This window comes from Orcinus orca, chromosome 11 (genome assembly GCF_937001465.1).
Source record: "Orcinus orca chromosome 11, mOrcOrc1.1, whole genome shotgun sequence".
NCBI lineage: Eukaryota > Metazoa > Chordata > Mammalia > Artiodactyla > Delphinidae > Orcinus > Orcinus orca.
The window spans coordinates 41,231,227-41,257,755 of NC_064569.1; the positions used below are offsets into that span (position 1 = coordinate 41,231,227).

Genomic DNA, 26,529 nt, shown 5'->3' on the forward strand with positions numbered 1-26,529 from the left:
CCTTGATGTTCTGTGCTAGAATGTGACCCAGTCCTGGCCCCCAGCCTGCAGCCTGCCTTCTCTTCCCCCTCGCAGCACCCCCTCACATTTAAAAGGGCTTTGTGTATACGTATCAGCATTCAGTCTGCACAGCCAAGCTCCATCCACCCAGCTTTCTGACAAACAGCTGCCTCTCGGTCACATCTTGGGCCAGGAGTGTATACACCAACAGCACAATCTATTATCTATTACTATTACCCAGGGAAGAGGGGCTAGAAAGTGGGCTTGGCAGGGAATTGTGGGGTCCTAGGTATCAGGGGGTGATCTAGAAGGAAAAAGGGCACATCCCCAGCCTTCCCTGGTGGCGCAGTGGTTGAGAGTCCGCCTGCCAATGCAGGGGACACGGGTTCGTGCCCCGGTCCAGGAAGATCCCACGTGCCGCGGAGCGGCTGGGCCCGTGAGCCATGGCTGCTGAGCCTGCGCGTCCGGAGCCTGTGCTCCGCAACGGGAGAGGCCACAACAGTGAGAGGACCACATACCGAAAAAAAAAAAAAAAAAAAAAAAAAAAAAAAGGGCATATCCCCTTGACCCTGCACCCAATGAGGAGAGTCCCGGCTGGAGGGCCTGGGCGGGGAAGTAGGAGTTCAGGGCACTGATCCTCTTGCAATGGGATTTTCCCGGCCACAGACTCTGACAGCAAAGCCAGCTCCTCCCCTGGTCTCTGACACTGATTCCCTCACATCACCCTGAGAGGTAGAAGAGAAACAAGCAGACCAGTACAAAAGAAAAAATACCGTTTATTCCACACAACTACATCAAGTGCTTCTCCCCCATTCTCCCCTCCTGACCCCTCACTCCAGCTCTCAGCAGACTTTGTCCCACGTCCGGGATCAGTCAGAACCTCAGCGTCAGAGCCTGGCCTAGGAGACAGGAAGGGAATCTAGGCATCGGAAGGTGATTGGATTTCCAAGGACACAAAAATGTCAGGGTCTCTCATTCCAAAGTCAAATGGGTTCCTTAACCCATTGGACTGAATTCTTTCCCTGGACCCCACCTGGATAAAATGCCTTGATTAGTGCAGGGTCAAAGGCCCCAGCCAATTCATTAAGCCATAGAAAGTTTTGGTCTTTGAAACAATAACAAACAAAACACATGCAAACAGTTAAGCCATTTCTGCCCTTTCTCCTGCCTTTCCATGGTAAGGGAGCCACTGAGATCTGGCTGATAACCAGAAAGGTGCTTTCAAAACAAAATTGATATCAACTCCCTTCAGAACCTGATGCTACTCAAAACAAAAATATAAACAAAACAAAAAACCCACCTCAGGGCCACTGCTGCTCTCTGGGGGCCCTGTGGTAGGGGAAACAAGAGCAGAGATCAGGCCGGTGAGCTCTGGTTTGGGCACACTTCAGGGGCATCCTGTACCCCCCTGCCTGGGGAATTCAGCCTGCAAACATTCTGCCCCTGGACTTGTTCCTCTGAAAGACCGACTCGTCATTCCAGCAGAGGAAAAAATGCTTTAGTTCTAGCCCAGCCTTGGGAAGACACATTTAGATGCGGGAGGAGCTAAGAAAGCATGGCCAGGCCTAATTTAGAGCAGCAGTGCATCCGCTTTTTCCTGCCGTGTCACAGGACAGATGGTGTCCTCCCGCATATCCACTGCCACAGACACGCCCTGGGCTATATGCTACTCCCAGGGCACCAGCCACGACCCACCTGTCTCTCCCAAAAAAGAAAGCATATCTGAACACAAGGGCTTGAGGGTAAAAACCCATATCTGTCTAATTTATTGAACTATAAGTGACTGAATCCTTTACAAACTCTGGCACTACTTTATTCTTACTGAAAACTTGTTTACAACACCCCTCTCAAGTGAGCTCGTCATCTCATTGAGACAGGTTGATAACCCTGAACTTGAGTGCGGAGCCTTACCCTTGGAGACGTAGTCTCTCCCGGGAGGCTGGGGCAGACAAGGTGCCCACCTGCTTCCTCATCCTCCACCACACTCGAGCACGTTTCGCTGGTCAGGATGCAGTGGCGTGGGGTAGGCGGGAGCGGGCCATTGGACACACAACTGCCTTCTCACTGGCAGAGCTACCAAGAGGGCGGCCACACTGGCTTTGTAGGGCCTGGGAGGGGGCAGCTGCAGGCAGGAAAGGAAACACAGCATGCCAGAGGAAGCGAGGCTAGGCTCTGCACCAGTGTCTGACAGAGGTGGTGATGTGCCCTCGCCTGGCAGTCACCTCTTCAGGGTTTATTGTAGAGACCTAGAGACCTGGCTCTGTAAGGACAGGAGTTGTGAAAGGAGGGGGTGGCTCACCCCTGTGACTTGTGTGTGACCCTTTAAGTCTAGTCTACACAGCATGTCTGGGCTCATCTCAGCAAACCTTGCAGTGCTCTCCTGATCCCCTACTGAATTCCAGGGGAGGCCCAGCCACAGTGAGGCTGGGAAACTCACTTAACAGCTCGGATGAGATGCCAACCCCCAATGTACCATAGCTACCCTCTCTGAAGGCAAACCCCAGCCTGCTCCAGGGGTATTCTTAGCTTAGAAGCGCACTGTGGGGACTGCTTACACAAACACGTGGTCTAAGACTCTGGACAAAGTTAGATTTCTCCTCCAGTATCCAAGACTTCAAGTTCCAAAGAAAATTAGAGTTAAGTCACTTTCCACAAAGAGACCTTCCAGGGCTGCCATCAGCTCTTTCTGGATCTTGGCTTTTTTTCCCCAGGGCCTTGCTGTCTGGCTTCTTGTTTAATTTGCTGCTTCTGAGAAGGGCCCAGGACTGGGGGGGCGGTGAGTGTGAGGACAAGAGAGAGTCAGCATTCCTTTCCTCATTTCCACCCCCCCACCCCCCAACCCAGTGCCTGCTTAGCTGGGCCGGAGGATTTTCCAGGCTGCAAGCTCTCTTAACCACACCATTCTGATGTGGAGATGGCCAGGGACAGAGATCAGATTAAAATCTGGGCAGATGGCCTTATTTACTAAGTTCCCAACCTGCTATAGACCCAGGTCAACTCCAGGACAGCTAGAGTTCACTGTTGCTTCCTTCCAACATGATTTACAAAAGAAAAGATTCTGTTTTACGGCAATTTTCCACCCTCCCAAAGGAACCAGGGAGAGATGGGGAGAGGAGATCACATGTTCTGGCCCCAGGGCTGTGGAAACCTTCTGACCTTGAGGTCAAGGCAGACATGGCATCTGACCTTCTGAGCAGCGCATCACCCTTTTCAGAATTGTATGTGTTGGGTTCTTTCAGGGGACAGTGTACCTGCAGGCAGAGGGTGGGGGACGGGGGGCGGGTGTGAGGCTGTGTTTCTGCTGGACTAGCCACCGTACCTGCCAGAGGAGCAAAGGAGGAGGGAGAGTGGAAAGAGAATGCTGTCGGAAACAAGAGCTAATGGCCAGTCGTCCTCAGAGGCTGCAGCAGCCCTCAGAGGCTGCAGCAGCCCTGCCCCAGAGAGGGGAGTTTCCGGTTCCCAACCAGAATTCACCCTTCAAAAACCACATTAGCAAAGTGCTTCTTCAAGTGACACCACAAATCCCCTCCCTTGGCGTGACCATGCCCAAGCCTGGAGGTCTCAGACGGGCCCCACTGCCCTCCCCAGGATGTGGACGATATGGGGGGAGGGGGAGGGGGCTGAAACACAGGCGCACAGTGTAGTCTCACGACCCAGGGCAAACACAGCCACGTGTGGCAGAATGACAGATGCCGCAGGGCGGTGGCTGCAGCCGGGTGCCAAGGGAAGGTACAAAGTGCTGGAACACAGGGCTGGGGGCTCAGCCCTAAGGGATCTGAAAGACATTCAGCTTGCTGGTGTTCTTGAGCGTCTGACGCCGGTTGCAGAACCAGACCCGCACGACCTCCCGGTCATAGTTGAGCTCCTTAGCAATCTCGGTGATCTCCTGGCCTGTGGGCAGCGGGTTCTTCTCGAAGTAGGCGTTAAGAGCCTCTATGGCCTGGGGGGTAAAGGAGGTGCGGCGCTTGCGTTTCTTGGAGGGCTCGCCTCCCACAAATTCCATCAGGTTCTGCTGGCCTTCCTGGTTCCGGAGTTCGGCTTCATTCAGCCACTTCTCCAGCACTGGCTTCAGCTTCTGCGCGCTCTTGGGCGTGATGTCCAGCTTCTCAAACCTGTAGGTGACCCAAGCCCAGGAAGGAACAGTGAGAGTGTCTTACTCCCCACACCGGGCGTGAGCGCTGTCCACAAGGGGCTGCTCCTCTTGGGGCTGGTGGGGCTGTGCTCAGTGTTCCCCTCACCACCCCCACTAAAACGCCCTGGCTCGGCCAAGCCCAGACTCCTCGGACTGTCCTGTATCCCAGGTCATAACAGGGAGATCATTCCCATGGCCTCGGTTCAGTAGTGCGATGATAACAGGGCAACTGCTTTGATGAGCACCATTCCAGAACTTTCATATCCAAATGGGTGAGGTCCTTTAAGGAGTCATCTCGAGAGGCCTCCAGAGATGCCAAACGGATGCCGCAAGTACTGTCCTCCTCCAACTGCAGCATCTCTAAGACAGAATACTCTTTCTGGCTGAGCCCCGATGCGACTACAGAATTCCCAACATGCCACGGTAGTCTAATAGTCACTCTAGTCTAATCTATATAATTGGCGGGCAGATGAAACCTCTTGGCCATCCCTGAACCGTGTGTTTTTTCGTGTTTGAAACCCTCGGCTATCCTTCATTTCTTTTCTTTGTTTGTTTGTTTGGTTTGGGCCACGTAACGTGGCTTGCGGGATCTTAGTTCCCCGAACAGGGATTGAACCTGGGACCCTAGCAGTGTCCTAACCACTAGACCGGCAGGGAATTCCCTACCCCTCCTTTAATACCGGCACCAGAACTGGTCTGTACGCTGCACACAGAAAAATCAGCTACATCACTTTATAGTCATGCCTCAAAAGAGGGGGAGATGGGAGCATGATGGGGTGATAGTGGGTTAGAGTTGAGAACCAAGCCAGAACTGAAGTTCCCACTTTTGTGACTAATTTCGTAAGTTGTTCTCCTGTCCCTCTAGGATTCCTAAGTGGATCATGATCCTGGCTTTCCCATAAAAGACAATAGAAATGCTCAGGATTTGGGGCTAAACTTCAGAGGGCCCCCAGAAAGACTTTGGCTACTCGAGGTGTTCATGTCTACCCTTAGAACAGCTTTCCTTGTCCGGAAGAGGGCGGAAGCCAGGGAGAATATGGAAAAGGGCCGGATCACCTGGGCCCCTGTGAGTGCCCTGACCTTGTCCAAGGCAGCCTTACTCACCGGCAGATGGCTGACTGGCTGTAGGCTGGGCCTTCCGTCGCGGTCAGAGCCTGACCCACCTGGGTCTGCGTGAGGCCCAGGGATAGCCGCCGGATCTTAAAGTTCTTGGCAAACTCCCGGATCTCTTCTAAGTTGATCCCGTCCTCATCCAGACTCGGGGTATGTGGCTCTAGGCCAGAGGAAGGGGGCAGGGGTGTGTGTAAGACAGACAACCTTCACTGCTTATCTTGCCCATTGGCCTAGCCTGGTGCTGTAGTGAGGGATAAGGACATTTGACAAAAGACCTATGTACCCTTAAGACCCTCATCACCCCTGTCCCCAAGACATATAAAACTTGGGGGTAAGGGGCCAGGACCAATGTGCATAGAGGTAGAGGCCTATTTTCAAGTTCTTCCAGCTCTAACTGTTGACCCTCCCCCATTCTCCCCAGCCTGGCCCCAAGCACACCTGTTGGCCATCCACATTCCTCAAATGCTGGGTGAGAGACCATAGGGGAGACAGCCAATGGCTTGGCTTCTCAGAGAAGCAGCCAGACAGCTGGCTAAGCAGCCTCCACCATCATCATGCATAGAATGCAGCTCCACAGAATGAGAATAAGAAAGCCAGTTCCTGGCAATGGGCCTGTGCCCTTCCCCTGTGGACTCAAGGAAGTTTATTAAGGAGAGCGTCATCTGATGAGGTCATCTAATGAGGTCAAATAAATGCCTCTCCCCTTCTCCACAGCCTCTCTAGAAGCCACTTACTGGACACCAGCTGGCTGACAGTAGGGGTCTCTGAGCAGGTGATCGGGATAGGAGCAGAGGCAGCTGGCTTGGCCGCTGGGGCTGGGCTGGCGATGACCACAGCTGGCTGGGGCATGGCTGCCGGGGGCTGGATGGGCTGCACCTGCGAGGAGAAGCGCCAACAAACCCCACTGCCCGCCTGCCTGTTTCAGGGGGTGGAGTCTCTGGTGGGGCCAGAGGCAGGGCAAAAGTGGGCATGGCGGGACTTCCCTGGTGGAGCAGTGGTTAAGAACCCGGCTGCTAATGCAGGGGACACGGGTTCGAGCCCTGGTCCGGGAAGATCCCACATGCCGTGGAGCAACTAAGCCTGCGAGCCACACAACTACTGAGCCCGGGTGCCACAACTACTGAAGCCGTGCACCTCGAGCCTGTGCTCTGCAACAAGAGAAGTCACCACAATGAGAAGCCTGCGCACCGTAACGAAGAGTAGCCCCCGCTCGCCGCAACTAGAGAAAGCCCACATGCAGCAACGAAGACCCAACACAGCCAAAAATAAATTAATTAATTTTTTTAAAAAAGTGGGCATGGAATCCTCACTCACCCAGCACACTCCTACGTGTGCCCCACCAAAAAGCAAGACTAGAAGCTACGCATTAGCACCCACCCAATGATAATGACCTCCAAAATAAGCATAGAACGTGCCCCACCAAGCCGGGGCCTTGTTGCTGCCTATGACCCGGGCAGGTCAGAGGCTCAGAAAGGTTCAGCACACCTGGTCAAAGCCCCAACAAGTGTCCGCCCTTGAGATAACTGCTCTCAAATCTCTGCCCTCAAAGGAGAAACCTCGGGGCTTCCCTGGTGGCGCAGTGGTTGAGAGTCCGCCTGCCGATGCAGGGTGTGCCCCGGTCCGGGAGGATCCCACATGCCGCGGAGCGGCTGGGCCCGTGAGCCATGGCCGCTGAGCCTGCGCGTCCGGAGCCTGTGCTCCGCAACGGGAGAGGCCACAACAGTGAGAGGCCCGCGTACTGCAAAAAAAGAAAAAAAAGGAGAAACCTAAACCTGATTCTAGAGCCTCCAGGCCCCAAATATCCATTAATAGGGAACTGGCAAATGACTTCTGAGACCTCTCTACATTAAGATACTGTGCAGCCATGACAAAGAATAAGGTTTCTCTCTTAACTGCTGCCATGGAAAGAGCTCCGAGTCACAGTGCTAAGTGAAAGAAAAAAAAGTAAGATGAAAAACAGTTTTTATGGAATAATTCCTTTAAAAAGACATATGAATTACCCGGAAAAAAAAAAATCTTGAGGCATATAAAGCAAACTGTCAACAGAAGTCATCTCTGGAAGTAGCGTTAGAAGGGATTTTTACCTTTTGACATCACACATAATGTTAGAATTTTTATAAATAACATGTATCGAATTTATAATCAGGAGAAACTATAAATATATGAAATTAGTATTTTTAGTATGATTCTTTTTTGTTTTGTTTTGTTTTTGCGGTATGCGGGCCTTTCACTGTTGTGGCCTCTCCCACTATGGAGCACAGGCTCCGGACGCGCAGGCTCAGCGGCCATGGCTCACGGGCCCAGCCGCTCCGCGGCATGTGGGATCTTCCCGGACCGGGGCACGAACCCGTGTCCCCTGCATCGGGATGCGGACCCTCAACCACTGCGCCACCAGGGAAGCCCTAGTATGATTTTTTTTAAAGCTTCCTGAAAGTGCAGATTCCTTTAGGATGGGTCCTGTTCCCTGAATTCTACCTCCTGGTAGCTTCAAGTCATTCCCTCGTCATCCCCAGGGCCTTGTTCAGAGCTCCTTGTCTCTGGCTAGAATTGTTTAAGCTGTCTCCTAACAGGGACGATGACTCAAGTCTCACCACAGTCCAATTCTTGACTCCACCTGGATAACGGAGGGAATTTTTTAATTGCAAATCTAATCAGCCGCTTCCCTGCTAAAAACCCTCCCGCGACTCCCCACTACCTAATATGAGTGATGACAATAAAAGCACCATTTTTCAAGTGCTCTCTGCGTACCAGAGTATAAACTGCCTTATGTGTAATCTATCCTTTAACATTCATAACCTTCTGAAGTTGGTACTCTTATCACCTCCATTTTATAGATGAGGCTAAGAGGTTATTCAATGAAGCTGGGAAGCTACATACCACTAACTCGTTAGGGATGTGAATTCTTGGACGCCACTCCAGACCTACTAACTCAGAGGCCCTGGGGTCGGGCCCGGGAATCTGCATCCCAGCAAGCCCTCCAGTTGGTTCTGCCGCACACTCACGTTTGAGAACCTCTGCTCTGGCACACTGTACTTCCTGCAATTCTGTGGAGGTAGAACACTCTCTCATCCAACTCATCCCTTTCGATTAGTTCAGTATCCTACTCTACGAAGGCTTGTCAAACTCCCCAGTCTGCTGAGAGCTCCCTCCTCTGGGTTCCCAAAGCACCTTCTCCTGACCCTATCACAGCCTTTGCCACGCTGACTTATAATTGTCTCTGATGCTGGGCTACCTAAGGTTAGGAAGGGCATCTTATTCAGCTCTACATCTTCGGCACCTGGAATATAGTAGGCACTCAAAAACTGCTCCTAGAATGAACACATAAATGAATAATCAATGCCACAGTGCAGGGCGGAGGGGTGGAGGGATGAAGGGGTGAAGGGGGAGAGGGTACAGAACGAACCTCCCAGGGCCTTTCTAGCGATTTGTTCACCCTGGAGCTGGCCGAGGCCCAGTTTACTTTGACCACCCCTGCCTGGCTTTCTCAGAGTGCTGTTGACCTCTGAGGGCACATATACACATGCTGGGTGTGTGTAGGTAAGGGGTCAGGGGACGGTGGTGCTGTTTTCCCAGGCAGAGAATGCGTGGACTCGTGTGAACCTTCTACCCTGGAACCTCCCCCCCGCTTTGGGGAGGTGCCCTGCTTTCCCAGGGGCTTCAGGAAATAGTGTCGTCCCGCTCACAGCCTGGAGGGAGGCCACCCATGCCAGACGGCACTGCCTGCCCCCATCCCCCAACCCAGCCCTTGTACCTCACTCTTAGCGGGGGACTCAGGAGTGCTTGGCTTCCGGACAGCCACGGGAGAAGGCAGGGGGCTGCTGGCCAGGGCTGCGATCACCTGGCCCTGGGCGTTCAACAACAGCTGGGGGGTCACAGCCTGGACCTGCAGGCTTTGGGCTGGTGCTGGGGCCGCCACGCTAGCCGAGTTCACTACCCACGGAAGTGTTCCAATAACCTGGGGGGAAACATAGGGACCCCAAGTGTGAGGGCAGCGTCCGGGTCCACCCCCACCCCAAATCCCCACATTGGCAGGAAGGGACTGAGACAAATCACTTAACCCCTCTGGGCCTGTTTCCTCACAAGAAAGTGAAGGATTCCCACTCTAGGGGCCGCTTCCTTTATTCTCTCTCCAGAGCCGTGGTGGGGCAGGAGTAGGTTTGCATGTGCATTCAGACAGATCTGGATGTGAATCCCTGCTCTGCCACATTTTAACGGTGCGGCTTAATTTCTCTGAACCTCAGCCTTCTCCCCTGTAAAACGGGAATAAAAATCTCCACGCAGTAGGTGTGTACTCAAAAAGAAGTGGGATAATGTACGAGAAAGCACCTAGCACAGAGGCTGGTCACAAAGCGAGTGTTCCGTAAACGAAAACCCCCGGCTAGAATGAGTACCACCAGGGCTGGATGGGGGCTACGCCCCTGCCTGGCCTCAGCATCAGCAGAGAGCTGTCACACAAGAGGTATGAACAGCAGCTCGTCACCCTAGTTGAGTTCGCATGACCCTCAGCCCACGTCCTGCCCCTCGTCCACAGCCAGCATCTCCACCAGTCCCCACCCCTCAGCCTGGCTTTGACCACTTGCCTGTCCCTGAGCGTTGGTGAGGATCTGACTGCTGATCCCCGGCATGCTGGGAACGGCGTTGGCAATGACCGGAGTTGCAGTGAGGGAGCCCAGGATCTGGGTCTGTCCCCCGAGGGAAGCAGCACTGATCTGTGGGTGGAGGAAGAGCCTTGCTCAGAGGCGATGGGGTGAGAAAGAGCCCAAGGCAGAGGGAAGAGGGCCGAGGGTACTGGGGCAGGGGGGATGGATGCTGGGCAGAGGTAAATGTGGGCTGCAGGCCCAAGTCCACCAGCTGAACAGTGTCCAGGGCCAGGGGCTGCAGGGGGTGAGCAGGGAAGGGCGGGGTCGCAGTCATGGAGGAGTAACTCTGGCTGATCTTTCGGGCTAGCCCTGGGAGAGTAGAAAGGCCAGACTGGAGGGGCTGATGTGACTCTAGTCACATCTAACAGCCTCTAACTCCACCTTAGCGACAGCTCACAAGTTTGCAATCCCCAGACATCATCCCACCCTCCAAGGCTGGTCCAGTGGTTCAGGTTCTGGAGGATTTGCCCAGCCCTCTTGGCAGAGGTTGTCTGCTCTTGTCTGGGACGGATGGGCTGGCAGCTGCAGGGGAAGGCCTCAGAAGGAGCCCATCTGTGCCGAAGTGTTGCAAGAGAGCCGTGTTCAGGGGGCTGGTCCTCTACCTCCTTCCTCCCCCGAGGGAAGGGTCAGGTTCACCCTTGGCCAGAGATTCGGTCCATCCCCGTTTAGCCCCTGGTGGGGGCAGCAGCTTACGATTCCTGGGCTAAACGCGAAGCCTGCAGGCTGAACGGTGATCTGTGGGGGGCTGTCCACTGGCTTGGGGGTGGGGGCAGTCGCGGTGGCAGCAGTGGGCTGCGGCAGAATGGCAGGTGTGGTCTGCAGCAGCGGCTGGGTCTGGATCAGCGTCTGGGGCTGGGCTGGCGGTTGGGGCCGGGTGGGCGAGGAGGCCTGGGCTGGTGGGGCAGCTTGTACAGGTGCCGGGAGAGCGGCGTTCAGCACGGCAGCTGCTACGGAGCAAGGCAGAGACAGAGGTGCTCAAACGCCTAGCCGTAGCCCAGGGAGGCTCCAATCCCAAGGGATCTGGCACGAGAACGAGGGGGGGTTGGGGCAGGAGGGACAGGCAGCTGTGATTCACTTGATCTTGGCGGGGGCGGCACACGCCAACTTCTCTCATCCCCCCTCCCTTGGGCCTGGAGAGGTGCAGATTCAAAACCAGAAGTTGGATCTTCTTGCAGTCCTTCTCAGGAGGCTGGTCACGGGGTGAGTTCTGGCGTAGGGGGGAGGGGTAGTCTCAGACAGTTGGCTGAAGGAAGAGAGGCCTGCTGGGCCAGCAGGGTACCATGGCCTAGAGTCCCAAGGTGGTGCAGCAGCTCTGTGGCTGGGTGCCTGGGACACCAGATCCAGACTCCAGGGCTGTCGCCCTGGGAGGGCCGCGGGTTTGGAGTCCAACATGGCAAGCACACGTGCAGGGATGGTAGTGTAAGGTGGTGGGGAGCCTGGTGCAGTCCTGGGGAGAGTTGCCGTTACCTTGGAGACCGGCTAAAGGTGGCTTGAAAATTCCCCCCGTGGGAGAAGCAGCGGTCAGTCCTGGGAGGGCAGCCACGGTTGCTGTAGGAATTGTCCACACGGCCAGCCCCTGCTGACCAGCCACTTGACCTGCAATACTGATGGGGATAAGAAGAGGTTGAGTAACTGCCCCTGCTGGAACCATAACTCCTGTCAGAACTGTGGCTAAGTTTTCCTGAGTCAAGACCTGCAAAAGCAAACGAGATTTCAGAAAGAAAAGAAAAAATACAAAATCAACATCGACAGCGCAAACACTGGGTCTCTCAGACCCAGCTGAGCACACACAAAGCATTCTGAGGGCAGTGGGAAAAGGCCGCATGAGGGCGGGGAAGAGACAAGCCCTAGCTGGAGGCCCAACCCCGCCCGAGGGGGCACCTGGACTGGACTATACCGCCTTCAGAGAAGCAGCTCATATCAGGGACAGGGCCTAGCCCTGCTCAAGGGCCACGAAGGGTCACAGGCCTCTCCCACCACGGTCTGGTGCCTCCCAAGCCTTCCCCGGGCCCTTGCCCACAGGACCAATGCTTTGTGGCCAGGAAGCAGGGGGCAGGGGCTGGTGGAACCAAGTGGTCAAGACCCACAGGGGCCTCCGGGAGGTTCTGATGGAGGACAATCCTGACGGATGCCTCGGAGAACTGTGCTTGCAGTGAAAGGTCACAGGGAGCTCAGCATGCCTGGAGGCCCCTGGAGACAGCTTCTCACTGAGCTGGGGCTGCCCCTGGCTCTAAATGAGGACCAAAAATCCATGAACTCTTCTAGGCATCCCCTAGAGGGGCTGACAAGGGTATTCACTCACTTAGTCATTAGATGACTTGAAGGAGTTAATGTAATCTCTATAATCCTTCCTGAACCCAAGGAGATTACCTGGCAAATGCAGATCTACTTTTCCCAGGGGGCCTGATCTGGGGCAGGGGAGAGGCCAGGGGTACCTAGTAGGAGACTCCCTCCCTCAAGCCACAGCCCCTTCCCCGTCCTGCCTCATGAAGTTCCCAGATCCCACGGCCAGCCCATGTTGGCTATCCCATGCCTTGCTCCTGCCCACTGCCCTCTGTCCAGCTCCCTGGGGTGGCCCTTACCTGGGGGGCAGCTTGTACCGCCAGCGGTGTCAGGGTCTGCGATGCCTGAGGCTGGCATGGGGCTTGGCTGAAGGTGGCAACGGCAGGGGCAGGGCTCGGAGGCATCCCCGGGAGTGACTTCACTTCAAGTGGCATTGGGACAAAGAGGGACAAGGAGTGAGCCTGGGTGAGTGTGACGACCCTCAGCCCTCCATTGTATTTCTGCATAACCCGAGGCTAATCACTGGCCTTCCCTGGCCCACAGAGGCAGCTTCCCAAAAGCTATGGGTAGTGAGACTAGGAGGCTGGAGAGCCCTGTGCCAGACCTGGAAGGTAGGCCACCCTCTTCTCACAGGCGGATGAAGAAAATGCAGACCCAGGCACAGCTGGGTATCAGTCTCTCATCTCCTGGCTCTGTAGGATGCTAGGACCTATCACATAATCAGTAGCAGAAAGGAACATGTGTCAGGGAGAGAAGGAGCTAGAATCAATGGGATCGACTGGCTCATCCAGCAACTGGATCATTGTTCAACCTTCAGGCTACTTTTTGGAGGCAGGTGCTGGCTTGGGGAAGGGGCGGGACTCCTGTAGGGTGAAGTCTTGGAAGTGACATGTCTTGGATACACTCAGGATTAACGGGGCTCTCCGGGCCAGGCAGCTTTTCTTCTTGCCATTCCCTGAGGTCTGAAGTCTGGGTGAGCAGCTTCTAGGAAGTTCTAAAGGAACTTCCTATGCATTGGAGCTTTTCACCCAGGTGAGAGCTTCCTCTTGCCACCTGGATTTAGTTAGGTACTGGGACCCGTACCAGGAAACCTCCTTAAAGCCACACAACAATGCCGAGAGGGGTTATTATTTAATATATGGTGAGACATTAAAGAGAATCTAGGTGTTGTGTGTTCGACCAGATCAGTGGTTTCTTTTTTAATTTTTTTTTTTATACAGCAGGTTCTCATTAGTTATCCATTTTATACATATTAGTGTATATATGTCAATCCCGATCTCCCAGTTCATCACACCAGTGGCTTCTAAATACTGACTGGGTATAGGTTTCCAGGCCCTAGTCTAGGCCTACTGAGTCAGAATGTCCAGGAGTGGAGGCCAGGGACCTTTCATCTCTCTCTTTTCCTTTTAAGCTCCCTTGTGATACAGCACACAGAAAAAGTGGGAACCACTGAACTAGACAACCTTCCACGGCTGCATTCCCAGCCTGTGTTTTAATCTGGAAAGGCACCAACCTAACGAAGGACTAGACTGTTTACAGTATATAATTTAAAAATCCAGATTGCTTAAAGAATGAAAGAGACAAGCAATGACCACAAAAGCCTTATAAAATACTAAAGAAAACAAAATGGCAGATTTATCTCCACTGTGAAGGGGAGATACATTTCTAACTATCGGAAAAAAAAAAATCAGAGAAGGATAATCTGAACCTCTGGAAATTTGAAAAATATTTTGCTTGACAAAGTGTAATGAAACCTAAAAAGGAAACTGAGGAAATGGGAATGTGATAGACACGAGTGATGAAAGCTTACCATGTGTACAGTCATTTCATTAGGATATGCTGTATTTCCAGAGTAGGACCATGGGCCCTAGGGTCTGCCTACATTTAGGGTTTTTGTAGCTTCCTGCTAGACTGCTTTTCAGGAAGACTGAACCAGTTTACAGCACCATCAACAATGTACCTGTTTCTCCACAGCACCACCCAATTTAGGTTTTATCACTGTTTATTTATTTTTCTGGCTTAATAGGCATAGGTGGTACCTCATAGCCAATTACTTTTTCCCTCATTGACGGCAAGATTTTGTATTTTTCCGTGTGATGACTTCCTCCTATGTAAACAATTGGCTTCTCTTCAAAAGGAATTTGGGTGGACTACACCTCAAAGAAAAATAAAATTAAAGGGCCATTCAAAGCAGCACTGTTTATGACAATGAAAAATCAGACAGTTTGATAATAGCCAAAACCAGAATCAGATGAGTGAATCTGTCAATAAAGGACATGGAATATGAAACAATACGGTGGTAAGTGTCATGCTACTTAGCCTGCCCTCAGGGGCCACACCTATAAAAATGTGCATGTGTGACAAGGTTTGGGTAATAATTTAGAGTGACACAAATCACTAGATTCTTTTTTCATCCTGAAAGTTTCCTATTACTTAGTTTTATTTTGTTTTAAGAGGAAACACTTCTCAATATTACATACACAGAAACGTTCCGCCAAAGCCACAGTTTAAGCTGGCAGCTCCTTAGGAGGTACCATCAACATACCACCCTTCCCTGCTTGACAATGACTGAAATTCCTTTATAAAGAAGACTTTGGTGAAAAGCTTAAGTATACAAACCTCTGGAAGAAGATGCACACTACCATGAACACTCACGCTAAGTTGTAAATAATTGATCTCTGATCAATTCCTGAGAGCAGGTTTTGGATAAGGAGCAGAATTAAGGCGCCAGAGATACGGAAGATGGATGAAAGGGTAAAAAAGGAAGTTAAGGCACTGTGGATAAACCCGGAAAGAAATGGAAAGGGTGGCCGAGATGGAGAATCCTTGTCTTTCCTGTCTGCTCACCAGGGCACTGGCCCATGGGAGCAGGTGGTGGCTCATCCTGGCCTCAACAAGGAAGCAGAACATTTCCAGGCTAGGGGAAAATGGTCACCTCTCTTGTCATTCCTTTACTCAAAAGGAGAAAAGATAACCCGGGTTACCAGGGTCCCAAATGGATCTGCACACTGATTTGCGAGTAGAACGAGGGAGGTGAGATCTGGCAGGGGTTTTGTTAAAGAGTTGCCTGTTCTCTTTGCTCTCTTCTTGTCTCCCCCTCTTGGCCCACACCCTCTCCCCCAACCACATCTCCAATCTAGGGAAGGGGCGAAGTTCAGCAGAAAGCAAGGGGAGATGAATCATGGCTTTCTGGGGGAATTGGCAAGAGAGGCCCCAGGCTTCCTGCAAAAGGTGTTAATAAGGTGTTAATGAGGAAAGTCAATGAAAGGGTGCCCTGTGCCCAGAGAGCAGTGCCTAGGACCAGCCCCAGCTTCTAGAACAGCCCAGGCGGTCTCACAGCTGTACTGCAGGGTCATCAGGGGAGACAGCGTGAGTCAATCAGCCATATACATTCCACATGCAGGAGAATCAAACTCATGCCCTGAAGTCATCTTTGGAGAATAAGAGCACAAATAAGCCCACCAGGCTAGACTCATGCCAGCCCAGCTGGGAGTGAGGGGCTGGGATTCTACAAGGCCCTCCCTAACACACACATCCTTAGTCCAAGGTGGGTGTGATGGCCTCCCATCCCCAACTCCTGGCACCGCCCAGCTCTACCACAAAAGGTACTGATTTGGAAGGGCCGTCAGCATCCTGAAGGCTTAGTCCTCTCCGCCTTGAGCTTGAGGGTCTGGTTTAGACCCGGCAGCCCTCTCTGAGGTTAATTCAATCCCCTCACCCTGACCCATCCCAGTTTAGGTCTGTAAGTGACTGAAACCAGAGCTAAAGTTCCAGGGACAAGGAGTGGCCTAGGAACTGACCAACAGTACAGATTGTGACCAGGGGCTGTCCAGTGGACAGGATGACAGTGAGACCCTAAAGCCACCTAGCCCCCTCCGGCTTCGTGCTGGCTCTCCAGGGGGGAACACAGGAGGGGACTCAGGCGGAGCAATGCCACATGGGAGCAGGTAGCCTCGTACCAGTTGCCTCTGCGGAGGAGTCTGGGTTGTCTGGCCCAGCTTCACCAGCAGCTTCACCGGCTTTGGTGGGGCCTCCGCTCTGGGAGCCCTCGGCGGCCACACCTTCCAGTGCTTTGCCCTCCTCCTCAGCAGGGATCTGGGCATCCACTCCAACCTCCAGAACTCGGATGGTCTCATGGCCTGACATCACGATGACCTGCAAACAGAGGACAGGGACACTGCTGGGGGGAGGGACGGATCAGCCCTGGGGAACCGGAGCTCTGGGTATGGCTGAGGGAGAGAGGAGAGAGCATGTCAGGATGCAGACCTCCTGGCTCAAGGACTGTGTGCCCTGTGAGAATTCCAGAGCCTGGAGCGGACTGCAGCTCCCTGATTCCAGGGAAGGAGGTACTAGGAGAAAGTAGGCCCTGGTGACAGGGAGAAGGGCCTGACACAAGCTAGGAAAAGTCCCACAGAGCCAGACCACTTGGGGACATTTCTGTTTGTTTCCTCTCTTGGGTTCAGTTCAGGGAGTGGTAAAGTCCTCTCCCACAGCCTTGCAAGGTTGTCTTCTTGGCTGCTAGGATATTGGAGTGTGATTACGATGGCCCCTAACACCATATCCACAGCTTACGCTGGGACAAGAAGCAAATCCCTCTTCACGTCCCTTGAGTTATTATAGGAGTGGAAAATGAATGCTCCACGATACTGAGTAACTTTTTAAGCTCATGGTTCCTTTATTTCCAAAACTCTGGGGTACGGGCCAAGATTTCCCTCCAAGCCAACTTCCTGAAGCGAGGGTCAGGAATCCTGAAGACGTGGCCTCTCGCTGGCCCTCCTGGACTGGAGCTTTGTACCCTGTGGGCCTGCAGCTCCAGTGTGCCTTCTGCTGTGGGCGTGCTCCGACCTGGAGCAGAGCCCCCACGCCCAGCAATGCAGGCAGCCCCTGGGCCTCCTCGGAACACTGGGTCCCCTTTCCTGCTGAAAGAGCCAGCACTCAGTGCTTTACCTCCAGCACTGACATGCTTCCAACTGGGCCATTCAAGAGTCAGGGACACCCGGTACATTAAAAAGCTCTGTGTCAGGCCTTGCTCCGCCTAGGCCTGAAGACACTCCCACAACACGCTCCTTAGGCCTGAAAACTGGATCCAGCCAGAGACTGCTGGAAAAAAGCAACACTGTGACCCATCAGGGGAGTAAGAGTGCAATAACCGCCCCCCCGCCCCCAGCAGTTCCCTTTCTGACTCAAACTTGGCCTGTGAAGGACTTTACTCCCATCACATTTTAAGACATGTTAGTTAATCTTTTTTCTCCTTTTAAAAATTACATAAGTCGGAAATTCCCTGGCATCTCACTGCCAGGGGCCTGGGTTCGATCCCTGGTTAGGGAACTAAGATTCCATAAACCACGCTCTCCAAAGAAAAAAAAAAATTACATAAGTAATAAAAGGTCATTGCAAGAAAAATTAGAAAATGATATATAAGCAAGAAAAAAAATTAATTCCCTGATATCCAAATCTTTCCCCATGTTAACTTATACATATTTTCACATTTTAACTTCACTTTTTAAAGTCACAGCTTAAGTCCTCAAACCCAGCCCCTGAGAAATCCTAGCTGGCAACTACATCTGGATAGGTAAAGTGACGATCTGGACGGGTGTTTCTGGTAAGAAACAGACGAGGGGCTCTATGGAGTTTTCCTCCTTGGTCCATTACCCTCACTCCCCCACCTCTTCCTGCCCCAGAAGATACCTGCTCATTGACAGTCAGAGATGAGTCTGGCCCGGCTCCAGGATCCATGGTCACTTGTCAGGGTGGGGTGGGGCTGGCCCACACCTACACATCCTGCAGGGTGAGATGGGATGGGAAAAGCAAAGGCTGATGCGACATAGTAATAAAAGTTCCATGCCATCTCAGAAAGTCAGAAGTAGAATGGAAGGAAGAGAGAGAAGCTAAGGTCTCCCAGGTATGTGTAGAAGTAAAGGAAATAGGATTCTAAGGACTTTAAAACTAAAGTGTCTCACTTCCTACAGCATCCTAGGAGAACCTACACTCAAGAGGAGCGAGTGTGACAAGAGGAAAGAGGGGGCCAGGCATCTTTCCCTGGGAGTTCCCCAGTCCAGTGGGAAAGAGCAGACCCAGTAGAGCCCAAGGTGACTTTGACCCAGACTCTCAGAACCAGACACAAGTAAGGAGCACACTGGGTATCAGGGCATGTCTCAGGGGAGGGGTCTGAGTGGACTTCCTGGAAGAGATGGTAAAGATAGGAATAAATTACAACAGTTGTCTCAGACGAATGTGTCTGATTATCACCTGGAACACATCAAAAATGCAGGACCCCCCCACCCCGATTTCCCCAGACCAAACATCCCCAGAGTCTGATTTAGTAGGTGGGTGCCCCAAAATCAGCACTCAGGGGATTCTGTGGCAGTGGTCCGAGAACCATACTGGTCTTTGACATGGGAGGCAGGACAACATCCCAGATGGTGCAGCAGCTGCCACACGCAGTGAGACAGAGTGAAACAAGCCCTTGCGAGAAACAGGCGGTCGTGCTGGAGCCACAAACCACAGTCACAAGAAACAGAGGTAATCAAGGGGACAACTAGTTTTAGGCACTTATATAGAAAAGAGTAAGTTAACCTCTATTCTGAGTGCCCACTGTGCTAAGCATTTTACGGAACACTAATTCACATCATTACTCATGCCAGCTGGGGGATGGGAGCGTTAGTATAGCCATGTTATGGATGAGGACACTAAGCTCGGACAAGTGTTCCGGATTCCTCACCTTTTTCTTCCTCTTCCTCTTCTACCCCTGGGTCTGCTTCGTTTCTTTTCCTTTTTTTTTTTTTTTTTTTTTTTGTTATTTTATTAATTGAGGTAAAATTCACATAACATCAAATTTACCATTTTAAAGTGTATGACTCAATGGAATTCAGTACATTTACAATGTTGTGCAACGATCACCACTATTTAGTTCCAGAACATTTTCATCATCCAAAAGGAAATCCCATACCCATGAGCAGTCACTCCCTTCCCCTGCCAACCCCCAGCCCCTGGCAACCACGAATCTGCTTTGTCTCTGTGGATTTGCCTATTCCCAATATTTCACATAAATGGAATCATACAATATGGGGTCTTTTTGTGTCTGGCTTCTTTTACTTTGCAGAAGGTTTTCAAGGTTCATCTGTGATGCAGCATGTATCAGTGCTTCATTTCTTTTCACAGAAAAGAACTGTGAAAAAATTCCATTGTATGGGCTCTCGCACTCTCTGGGGAAGGCGGAAGCACAGGTAAACCAAGATTTCATTTCCAAGATGGAAAGTCCATCAGACTCAGCTGTGACTTTACCCAGCGCTCCACAGGTCTGTGCCAATCCAACACCTCCCCCACACGAATAGTTCAAGAAAACAATCTGTGAGTGCAACACTTAGAGAACGATTAAGGAAAACAAGATCTTCATTTAATTCCCATAATTAAATGGCGTGGTAAAGTGTCTTAAAGTCAAGAATGAAAAAAACAATCATTTTGACCCACCTCCTAGAGTAATGGAAATAAAACCAAAAATAAACAAATGGGACCTAATGAAACTTAAAAGCTTTTGCACAGCAAAGGAAACTATAAACAAGACGAAAAGACAACCCTCAGAATGGGAGAAAATATTTGCAAATGAATCAAGGGACAAAGGATTAATCTCCAAAATATATAAACAGCCCATGCAGCTCAATATTAAAAAAACAAACAACCCAATCAAAAAATGGGCAGAAGACCTAAATAGACATTTCTCCAAAGAAGACATACAGATGGCCAAGAGGCACATGAAAAGCTGCTCAACATCACTAATTATTAGAGAAACGCAAATCAAAACTACAATGAGGTACCACCTCACACTGGTTAGAATGGGCATCACCAGAAAATCTACAAACAACAAATGCTAGAGAGGGTATGAAGAAAAGGGAACCCTCTTGCACTGTTGGTGGGAATGTAAATTTACACAGCCACTATGGAGAACAGTATGGAGGTTCCTTAAAAAACTAAAAATAGGGCTTCCCTTGTGGCACAGTGGTTAAGAACCTGCCTGCCAATGCAGGGGACACAGGTTCGAGCCCTGGTCCGGGAAGATCTCACATGCCTTGGAGCAACTAAGCCCGTGCGCCACAACTACCGAAGCCCGCGTGCCCAGAGCCTGTGCTCCTCAACAAGAGAAGTCACTGCTATGAGAAGCCCACGCACCGCAAAGAAGAGTAGCCCCTGCTCGCCACAACTAGAGAAAGCCTGTGCGCAGCAACAAAGACCCAACGCAGCCAAAAATAAAATAAATTTAAAAAAGAGTTCCACTATAAAAAAAAAACCAACTAAAAATACAATTACCATATGACCCAGCAATCCCACTACTGGGCATATACCCAGAGAAAACCATAATTCAAAAAGACACATACACCCCAATGTTCATTGCAGCACTATTTACAATAGCCAGGTCATGGAAGCAACATAAATGCCCATCGACTGATGAATGGATATAGAAGATGTGGTACATATATACAATGGAATATTACTCAGCCATAAAAAGGAACGAAATCGCGTCATTTGTAGAGATGTGGATGAACTTAGAGACTGTCATACAGAGTGAAGTAAGTCAGAAAGAGAAAAACAATATCGTATATTAACGCATATATGTGGAACCTAGAAAAATGGTACAGATGAACTGGTTTGCGGGGCAGAAATAGAGACACAGATGTAGAGAACAAATGTATGGACACCAAGGGGGGAAAGTGTGGGGGGGTGGGGGTGGTGCGATGAACTGGGAGATTGGGATTGACATGTATACATTAATATGTATAAAATGGATAACTAATAAGAACCTGCTATATAAAAATAAATAAATAAATAAATAAAAATTTTTAAAAATCAGATCTTTTCAGAGAAGCCAGCATCTTTAGCAGAAGAAAACTGGAATTTCAAGAAAATTTTAAACACATAGTGAGGTAGAAGAAAATACACATTTGAAAAATACTTTTAAGAATATCGATGCAAGTGAATCTAAATCACTGGATACTGGGTCACGCAGAGGCCTCCAAAATGATTTTGTGAATGAGAATTCTTCCCAAACAAGGATTAAATGAAGAAAAAGCAAAATAGATGGAGATTCGGGAGAAAGAAGACCTTCTTCACAGGCTAAAACTAGTCAAAATGTATCACTCAAAGAATGACCTGTCCCAGTTACAGCTGTTAATAAGGAAGTGAAGAAGTTGTAGGCAGGTGTTACTCTGTGAGCTGCAATCAACTATGTCTGAAAAGAACAAGAAACTGAGCCTCACCCATTTGATAGATCACTGTGTGTAAGATGATAAATTGCTACACTCTAACAGAAATGAAGAAGAATTCCTACGAGTTTCATTCATATTTTTTTCTCCAGAGTATCTTTGAGAATGACAACATAATAAAAAAGATGCTTATATATTTTAAAGAGAAGGTATCAACCACTAGAGCTTAGAGAAAGGTATCCTGATGAAAGCCAATTTGGGAACTCTGTTATTATCTAAATATAAACCAAGTTCTAAAATGAAAATTCAGTATTTTGGATAAATTTGCTAAAGGAAACAACATTTAAATAAATATGAAAAATGTTAATAATGATTAAAAAATAATTTGGACAATCCTGGAAGTAGTTTTAATACATTGTTTATTGTGGTAAAAAAAAAAAAAAGTTTTATTGTAAATGTTAAAAAACAGTCCAACCAGGTGAATGTCTAAACCAAAATGGGTCTAAAAATGCCTGCCTCTCTCATTTTATGACCCTTGTTTCCATCCATTTATCACATATTTCCATCTGGCTGGTCTAGTAGATAAACTCATATGTCAAAAAAAAATTCCAACGTATAGATATGCCCTATTTTGTTTATCCATTCATCTGCTGATGGACGTTTGGGTTGCTTCTACCTTTTGGCTACTGTGAATAGGGCATCTATGAAACTTTGTGTACAAGTGTTTGTTGCAACACCTGTTTTCAATTTTGGGGTATATACCTAGGAGTGCAATTGCTGGCTCACCCTAGGGGTTTTAGGGTTTCCACCCCAATGACTGTGGTAAATAGTACATCTGGATGGCCTCCTTTGAGCTCATGATGCCATGCAGTGCCCACAGCCTGACAGCAGTGAAGAGAGATGATCGACTGTCTGTTTTAAGAGAAGGGGCTCTTATGATCACCCCAGCAGTAGAACTCCAGTACACACATAGATCATGGTTAAAGCTAGGACAGGAAGCAGTGCCCAGACAGAGCCTCCTCCTTTGCCTTCTTTTTTTTTTTTTTTTTAATTTTTAATTTATTTTTGGCTGCATTGGGTCTTCGTTGCTGCGCGCGGGCTTTCTCTAGTTGCGGCGAGCGGGGGATACTCTTCCTTGTGGTGCGCAGGCTTCTCATTGCGGTGGCTTCTCTTGTTGTGGAGCACGGGCTCTAGGCGTGTGAGCTTCAGTAGTTGTGGCTCGTGAGCTCTAAAGCGCAGGCTCAGTAGTTGTGGCACGGGCCTAGTTGCTCCGCGGCATCTTCCCGGATCAGGGCTTGAACCCGTATCCCCTGCATTGGCAGGCGGATTCTTAACCACTGTGCCACCAAGGCGGTCCCGGGATTCAGACTTTTAACTCAGACTCATTTCTGTGCTTTTAATCACTTTACACTTAATGTGTCTGAGGTTTTCAAGGTGTAAAGTACCTTCTCATTATAATCATTTTTGGGGGTGGAGAGCACTCTGCTTGTATTGAAAGAATGGCTGGTTAAGCTGGAATGAGTTTTACTGGTATTCACGGGAAAGAAAGTCACATTTGTTATGGGAAATTACCTTTCAAATTTTTGACATAATCCTCTCCAGCAAGGTTGTTTGTTGACATCAGCATCTCCAGCTCTACACCACATTTATATTTAAATTGTGCACCTACTTACCTCCTGCAGAGCTGCCATCTAAAAAGGCCACAAGGACAGGAAGCAGGAGATTAGTATAGATTGGTAGCTGGGCTCCCAAGACGGTCTCACCCAGTCTGACAACCACCAAGTCTAACTCTCCAGCTTAGACCTCACCTGGGAACTTCAGACTCATATATCCAACTACCTACTGACTGCTCACATCATCTCCTACTCAACATGTTCAAAACCAAACTCCTGATTTCTACCCCAGACCTGCTCCATCTGCCTGTACCCTTCCCCATCTCAGCAAACGGCAGCTTCATCCTTCCACAGACGCTCAGGCCCCAAGCCTTGCCATCATCCTTGCCTTCTCTCTTACATCTACCTATACATCTAATAGTAACTCCTTCAAATCGTGTTGGCTGTCTCTTCCAGTGCGCCCAGAATCCCCCCACTTCTTATCACTACCACCATGGTCCATGCGGATGTAGTAGCTGGTGTAAAGAAACACGAGACGGCCTCCCCTCCTGCTTGGCAAGCATCGTCTGCCTTGTTCTTAAGTCGTGAGTCTCCAGGCAGGTTGCTACCTCTTTCAGGTTTTCATTGTCTGATGGATTTTCTGCCTATCCTCCCGCCCTTCTCCATTTCTGGCCCCAGGACATAGATTTCCCTTCCCACTTGCTGAAAAATAATCATCATCAATAGTTTATTGGTCTTGGGATAAACCATAATGGAAAGAATATAAAACAGAATGTATATGTGTGTGTAACTGAGTCACTTTGCCGTACAACAGAAATTAACACAACATTGTAAATCAACTATACTTCAATTAAAAAATAAATTTAAAAAATAGTTTATTGGAACCCAGTCCCTTTACACATAGTATTACAGTGAGCACTCTTTGGAGACAGACTTCTGGGTTCACCATCTCAGCTTTGATATTCACTAGCTGTGGGACTCGGGTCAGATGATTTAACCTCTCTGCCTCAGTTTCCTCATCTGTAAAAATGAGAGTAATAACACCTACTTCATAGGGCTATTATGAGGACTGAATAAATTAATGCATGTAAAAAGTTTAGATCCATCCCTGGCACACAGTAAGTGCTCAGAAGATGGTAGGTATTATAAAAATTTACATACATTATCTCATTTAAATTTAGTATAGCAGTTAGGAACCTAGGTTCACCTCTCAGTTTCACCATTTCTTAGCTGTGAGGCCTTGGACAAGGACCTAGCCTCTCCATGCCTCAGTTACCATATTTGAAACGGGGATAGCTAGCGTTGTAGTAAATTGTATAAGGGTTCAATAAATGTTAACTATTGTCATTCAGTTTTGACACCAGCCCCATGAGACCGCAGAGCAAACACATAGTGAAGCTTGACCAATTGTGTCACTGTCTGCAGGTGGGCGGATTACTCTCTGTTTTTTCAGGGATAAATAATAAGAGAGCTTATCTTGGAATTATATCGTACAAAGCACAAATAAAAATTAGCTATTACGATCCCCATTTTTATTGATGAGAAAGCTGATGATCAAAGAGAGGTAAGTAAGGGCATAGGCTTAGGATAAAAACCTAAAACAAATCCCAGCTTGGTCATGAAATAGCTGTGCCATCCTGGGCAAATGATTTAATCTCTTTGAAGTTTAATTTCCTTATCTTTAAAATGCTGATTAAATGGGCAAGACTTGTGGGGTTGTTATGATGATGATATGAGATCTGTAAGTAAAATGCTTAACATGGTATTCTTACTATGACTCTCATTTTTATCTACAGGAAGATGGAGGTTGAGAGAGGTCAGGTGACTTGCCCAAGGGCACAGAGAGTCTGTGGCAGATTCAAACTTCAAGGCCACATCCACCTGCTCCAGATTCCTGTCCTCCTGACACCACACTAAGCCTCCATTCAGGAAATGGGAGGAAGGCTGACGGGGGCTGCTCTGGCCCCCAAGGATCAGGACACACTGGAAAATGGAAGCTCTCGGTTCTGCTCCAGGCTTAATTTATTAACTTCCCTCCCCACACCCCGATTCATGGACAGAGATAAATGACTTGCCAAGCTATTGGTAGACCAGCTAGGCACACACATGGGCCAGAAGGGAAGGAAAGGGCAAAAGATAGGAAAGTCGTGAACAACCTTACTTCTCCTTTCCCAACCTACCATTTGTAATCTTACACATATATAGTCAAACAGTAAAGTCTAGTTTAATAGGATAGATTTAGTTTCTGCCCCCATCCCCTTGTGCCCAAACTTGATTCACCCAGGCAGGGGGAAGGGAGGGGGCAAATGAAACGTGAACAATAACAAGTAGGTATGTTCCCCCACTAGACTGTAAGGACCAAGAAGGCATATCCACTTATCATCATATCCCAGAGTCTAGTATAATTCCTGGTACACAACAGAGGTTAATGAATATGAGAGGAAAACATAAATTATGATGTCGGATCGTATCATTTAGCCTGCTCATATTTCCTACCTCCTCCTCAAAACACACAGCCTATTTCAAATTTTGTGCCCTCGTTCCCAATGCTAGGGCTGCTTAAAAACGATTTCAAAGTAGTATTAAGTTCTGGAGAACCCCAGTCACACTCGCCCCTTCCTAACGTGCCGGTCCAGCTCCTCATTCCCAAGCCTTCCGTCATTTGTCCAGTTTCTCCCGAGTCCCACTCCATCTGTGGCCTGACTGACCCTCATTTTGACACAGAAGGAGCTTGGGGTTTAAAGGCAGAAGACCCACATTGAGTACTGCTTCTGTTTCAGGTAACCCCTCAAAGCCTCAGTTTCGTTATCTATGAAATGGGGCTAAATTATAGTACCTACCCCATTGGCTATTGTTAAATCGATAACATTTATGGAAGGCTCTTAGAACAGGGCCTGGCACACAGCAAACACTATGTAATTACTTTAAATTGAAGTAAAGCATGCATATAAAATGTTTTTAATTGTAAAGTGTTATAAAAAATGTGTAAGATTACTACTATGACTTTATAGTGAGTAAATCTTTGGGAGGGGGGGATATGATCTTGTCCCAAGTTCCTTCACAATGCAGAGAAACCTTAGAGAAGCAAATTTCTTCTATTTCTTTTTTTTTTTTTGCGGTACGCGGGCCTCTCACTGCTGTGGCCTCTCCCGCTGCGGAGCACAGGCTCCAGACGCGCAGGTTCAGCGGCCATGGCTCACGGGCCCAGCCGCTCCGCGGCATGTGGGATCTTCCCGGACCGGGGCACGAACACGTGTCCCCTGCATCGGCAGGCAGACTCTCAACTACTGAGCCACCAGGGAAGCCCTGACTCATTTCTTAATTGCTAGGTAGTAACTCCAAGAAGAGAATAGCCCATCTCTCTCTCTCTCTCTCTCTCTCTCTCTCACTCTCATTCTCTCTCACTCTCTCTCTCTCTCACACACACACACACACACACACACACACAGTATCACTCTATATTATCTTGTTTGTTTTCACATTTATGATCTGCCTGTCCCCACCTCCACTCCCAAACCGGAATTAAAACTCCAAGACAAGGGAAGTTCTGT

At 49.5% G+C, this 26,529-nt stretch overlaps 1 protein-coding gene and 1 pseudogene across 6 annotated transcripts in view; one reads left to right on the forward strand and one right to left on the reverse strand.

Annotated features, from left to right (window-relative positions):
* Positions 1-756: 756 nt before the first annotated feature.
* POU6F1 (POU class 6 homeobox 1) overlaps positions 757-26,529 on the reverse strand; it is a 73,597-nt gene continuing 47,824 nt past the window's right edge. For 3 of the 6 annotated variants that reach the window (XM_049694107.1, XM_049694106.1, XM_033436274.2), the window contains 10 exons: positions 17,857-17,949; positions 16,128-16,323; positions 12,468-12,589; positions 11,353-11,578; positions 10,579-10,832; positions 9,826-9,954; positions 8,997-9,200; positions 5,980-6,121; positions 5,237-5,405; positions 757-4,112 (listed from right to left, as the gene is read on the reverse strand). In XM_049694107.1, the coding sequence (XP_049550064.1) occupies positions 3,767-4,112; positions 5,237-5,405; positions 5,980-6,121; positions 8,997-9,200; positions 9,826-9,954; positions 10,579-10,832; positions 11,353-11,578; positions 12,468-12,589; positions 16,128-16,323; positions 17,857-17,904 (1,836 nt within the window). In that variant the 5' untranslated portion in view covers positions 17,905-17,949 and the 3' untranslated portion in view covers positions 757-3,766. Of the gene's footprint in view, positions 4,113-5,236; positions 5,406-5,979; positions 6,122-8,996; positions 9,201-9,825; positions 9,955-10,578; positions 10,833-11,352; positions 11,579-12,467; positions 12,590-16,127; positions 16,324-17,856; positions 17,950-22,937; positions 23,057-26,529 lie in introns of all 6 variants that reach the window. The other 3 variants (XR_007470021.1, XM_033436278.2, XM_049694108.1) reach the window with 3 other exon arrangements.
* LOC101270883 (swi5-dependent recombination DNA repair protein 1 homolog) lies at positions 19,389-21,596 on the forward strand (annotated as a pseudogene).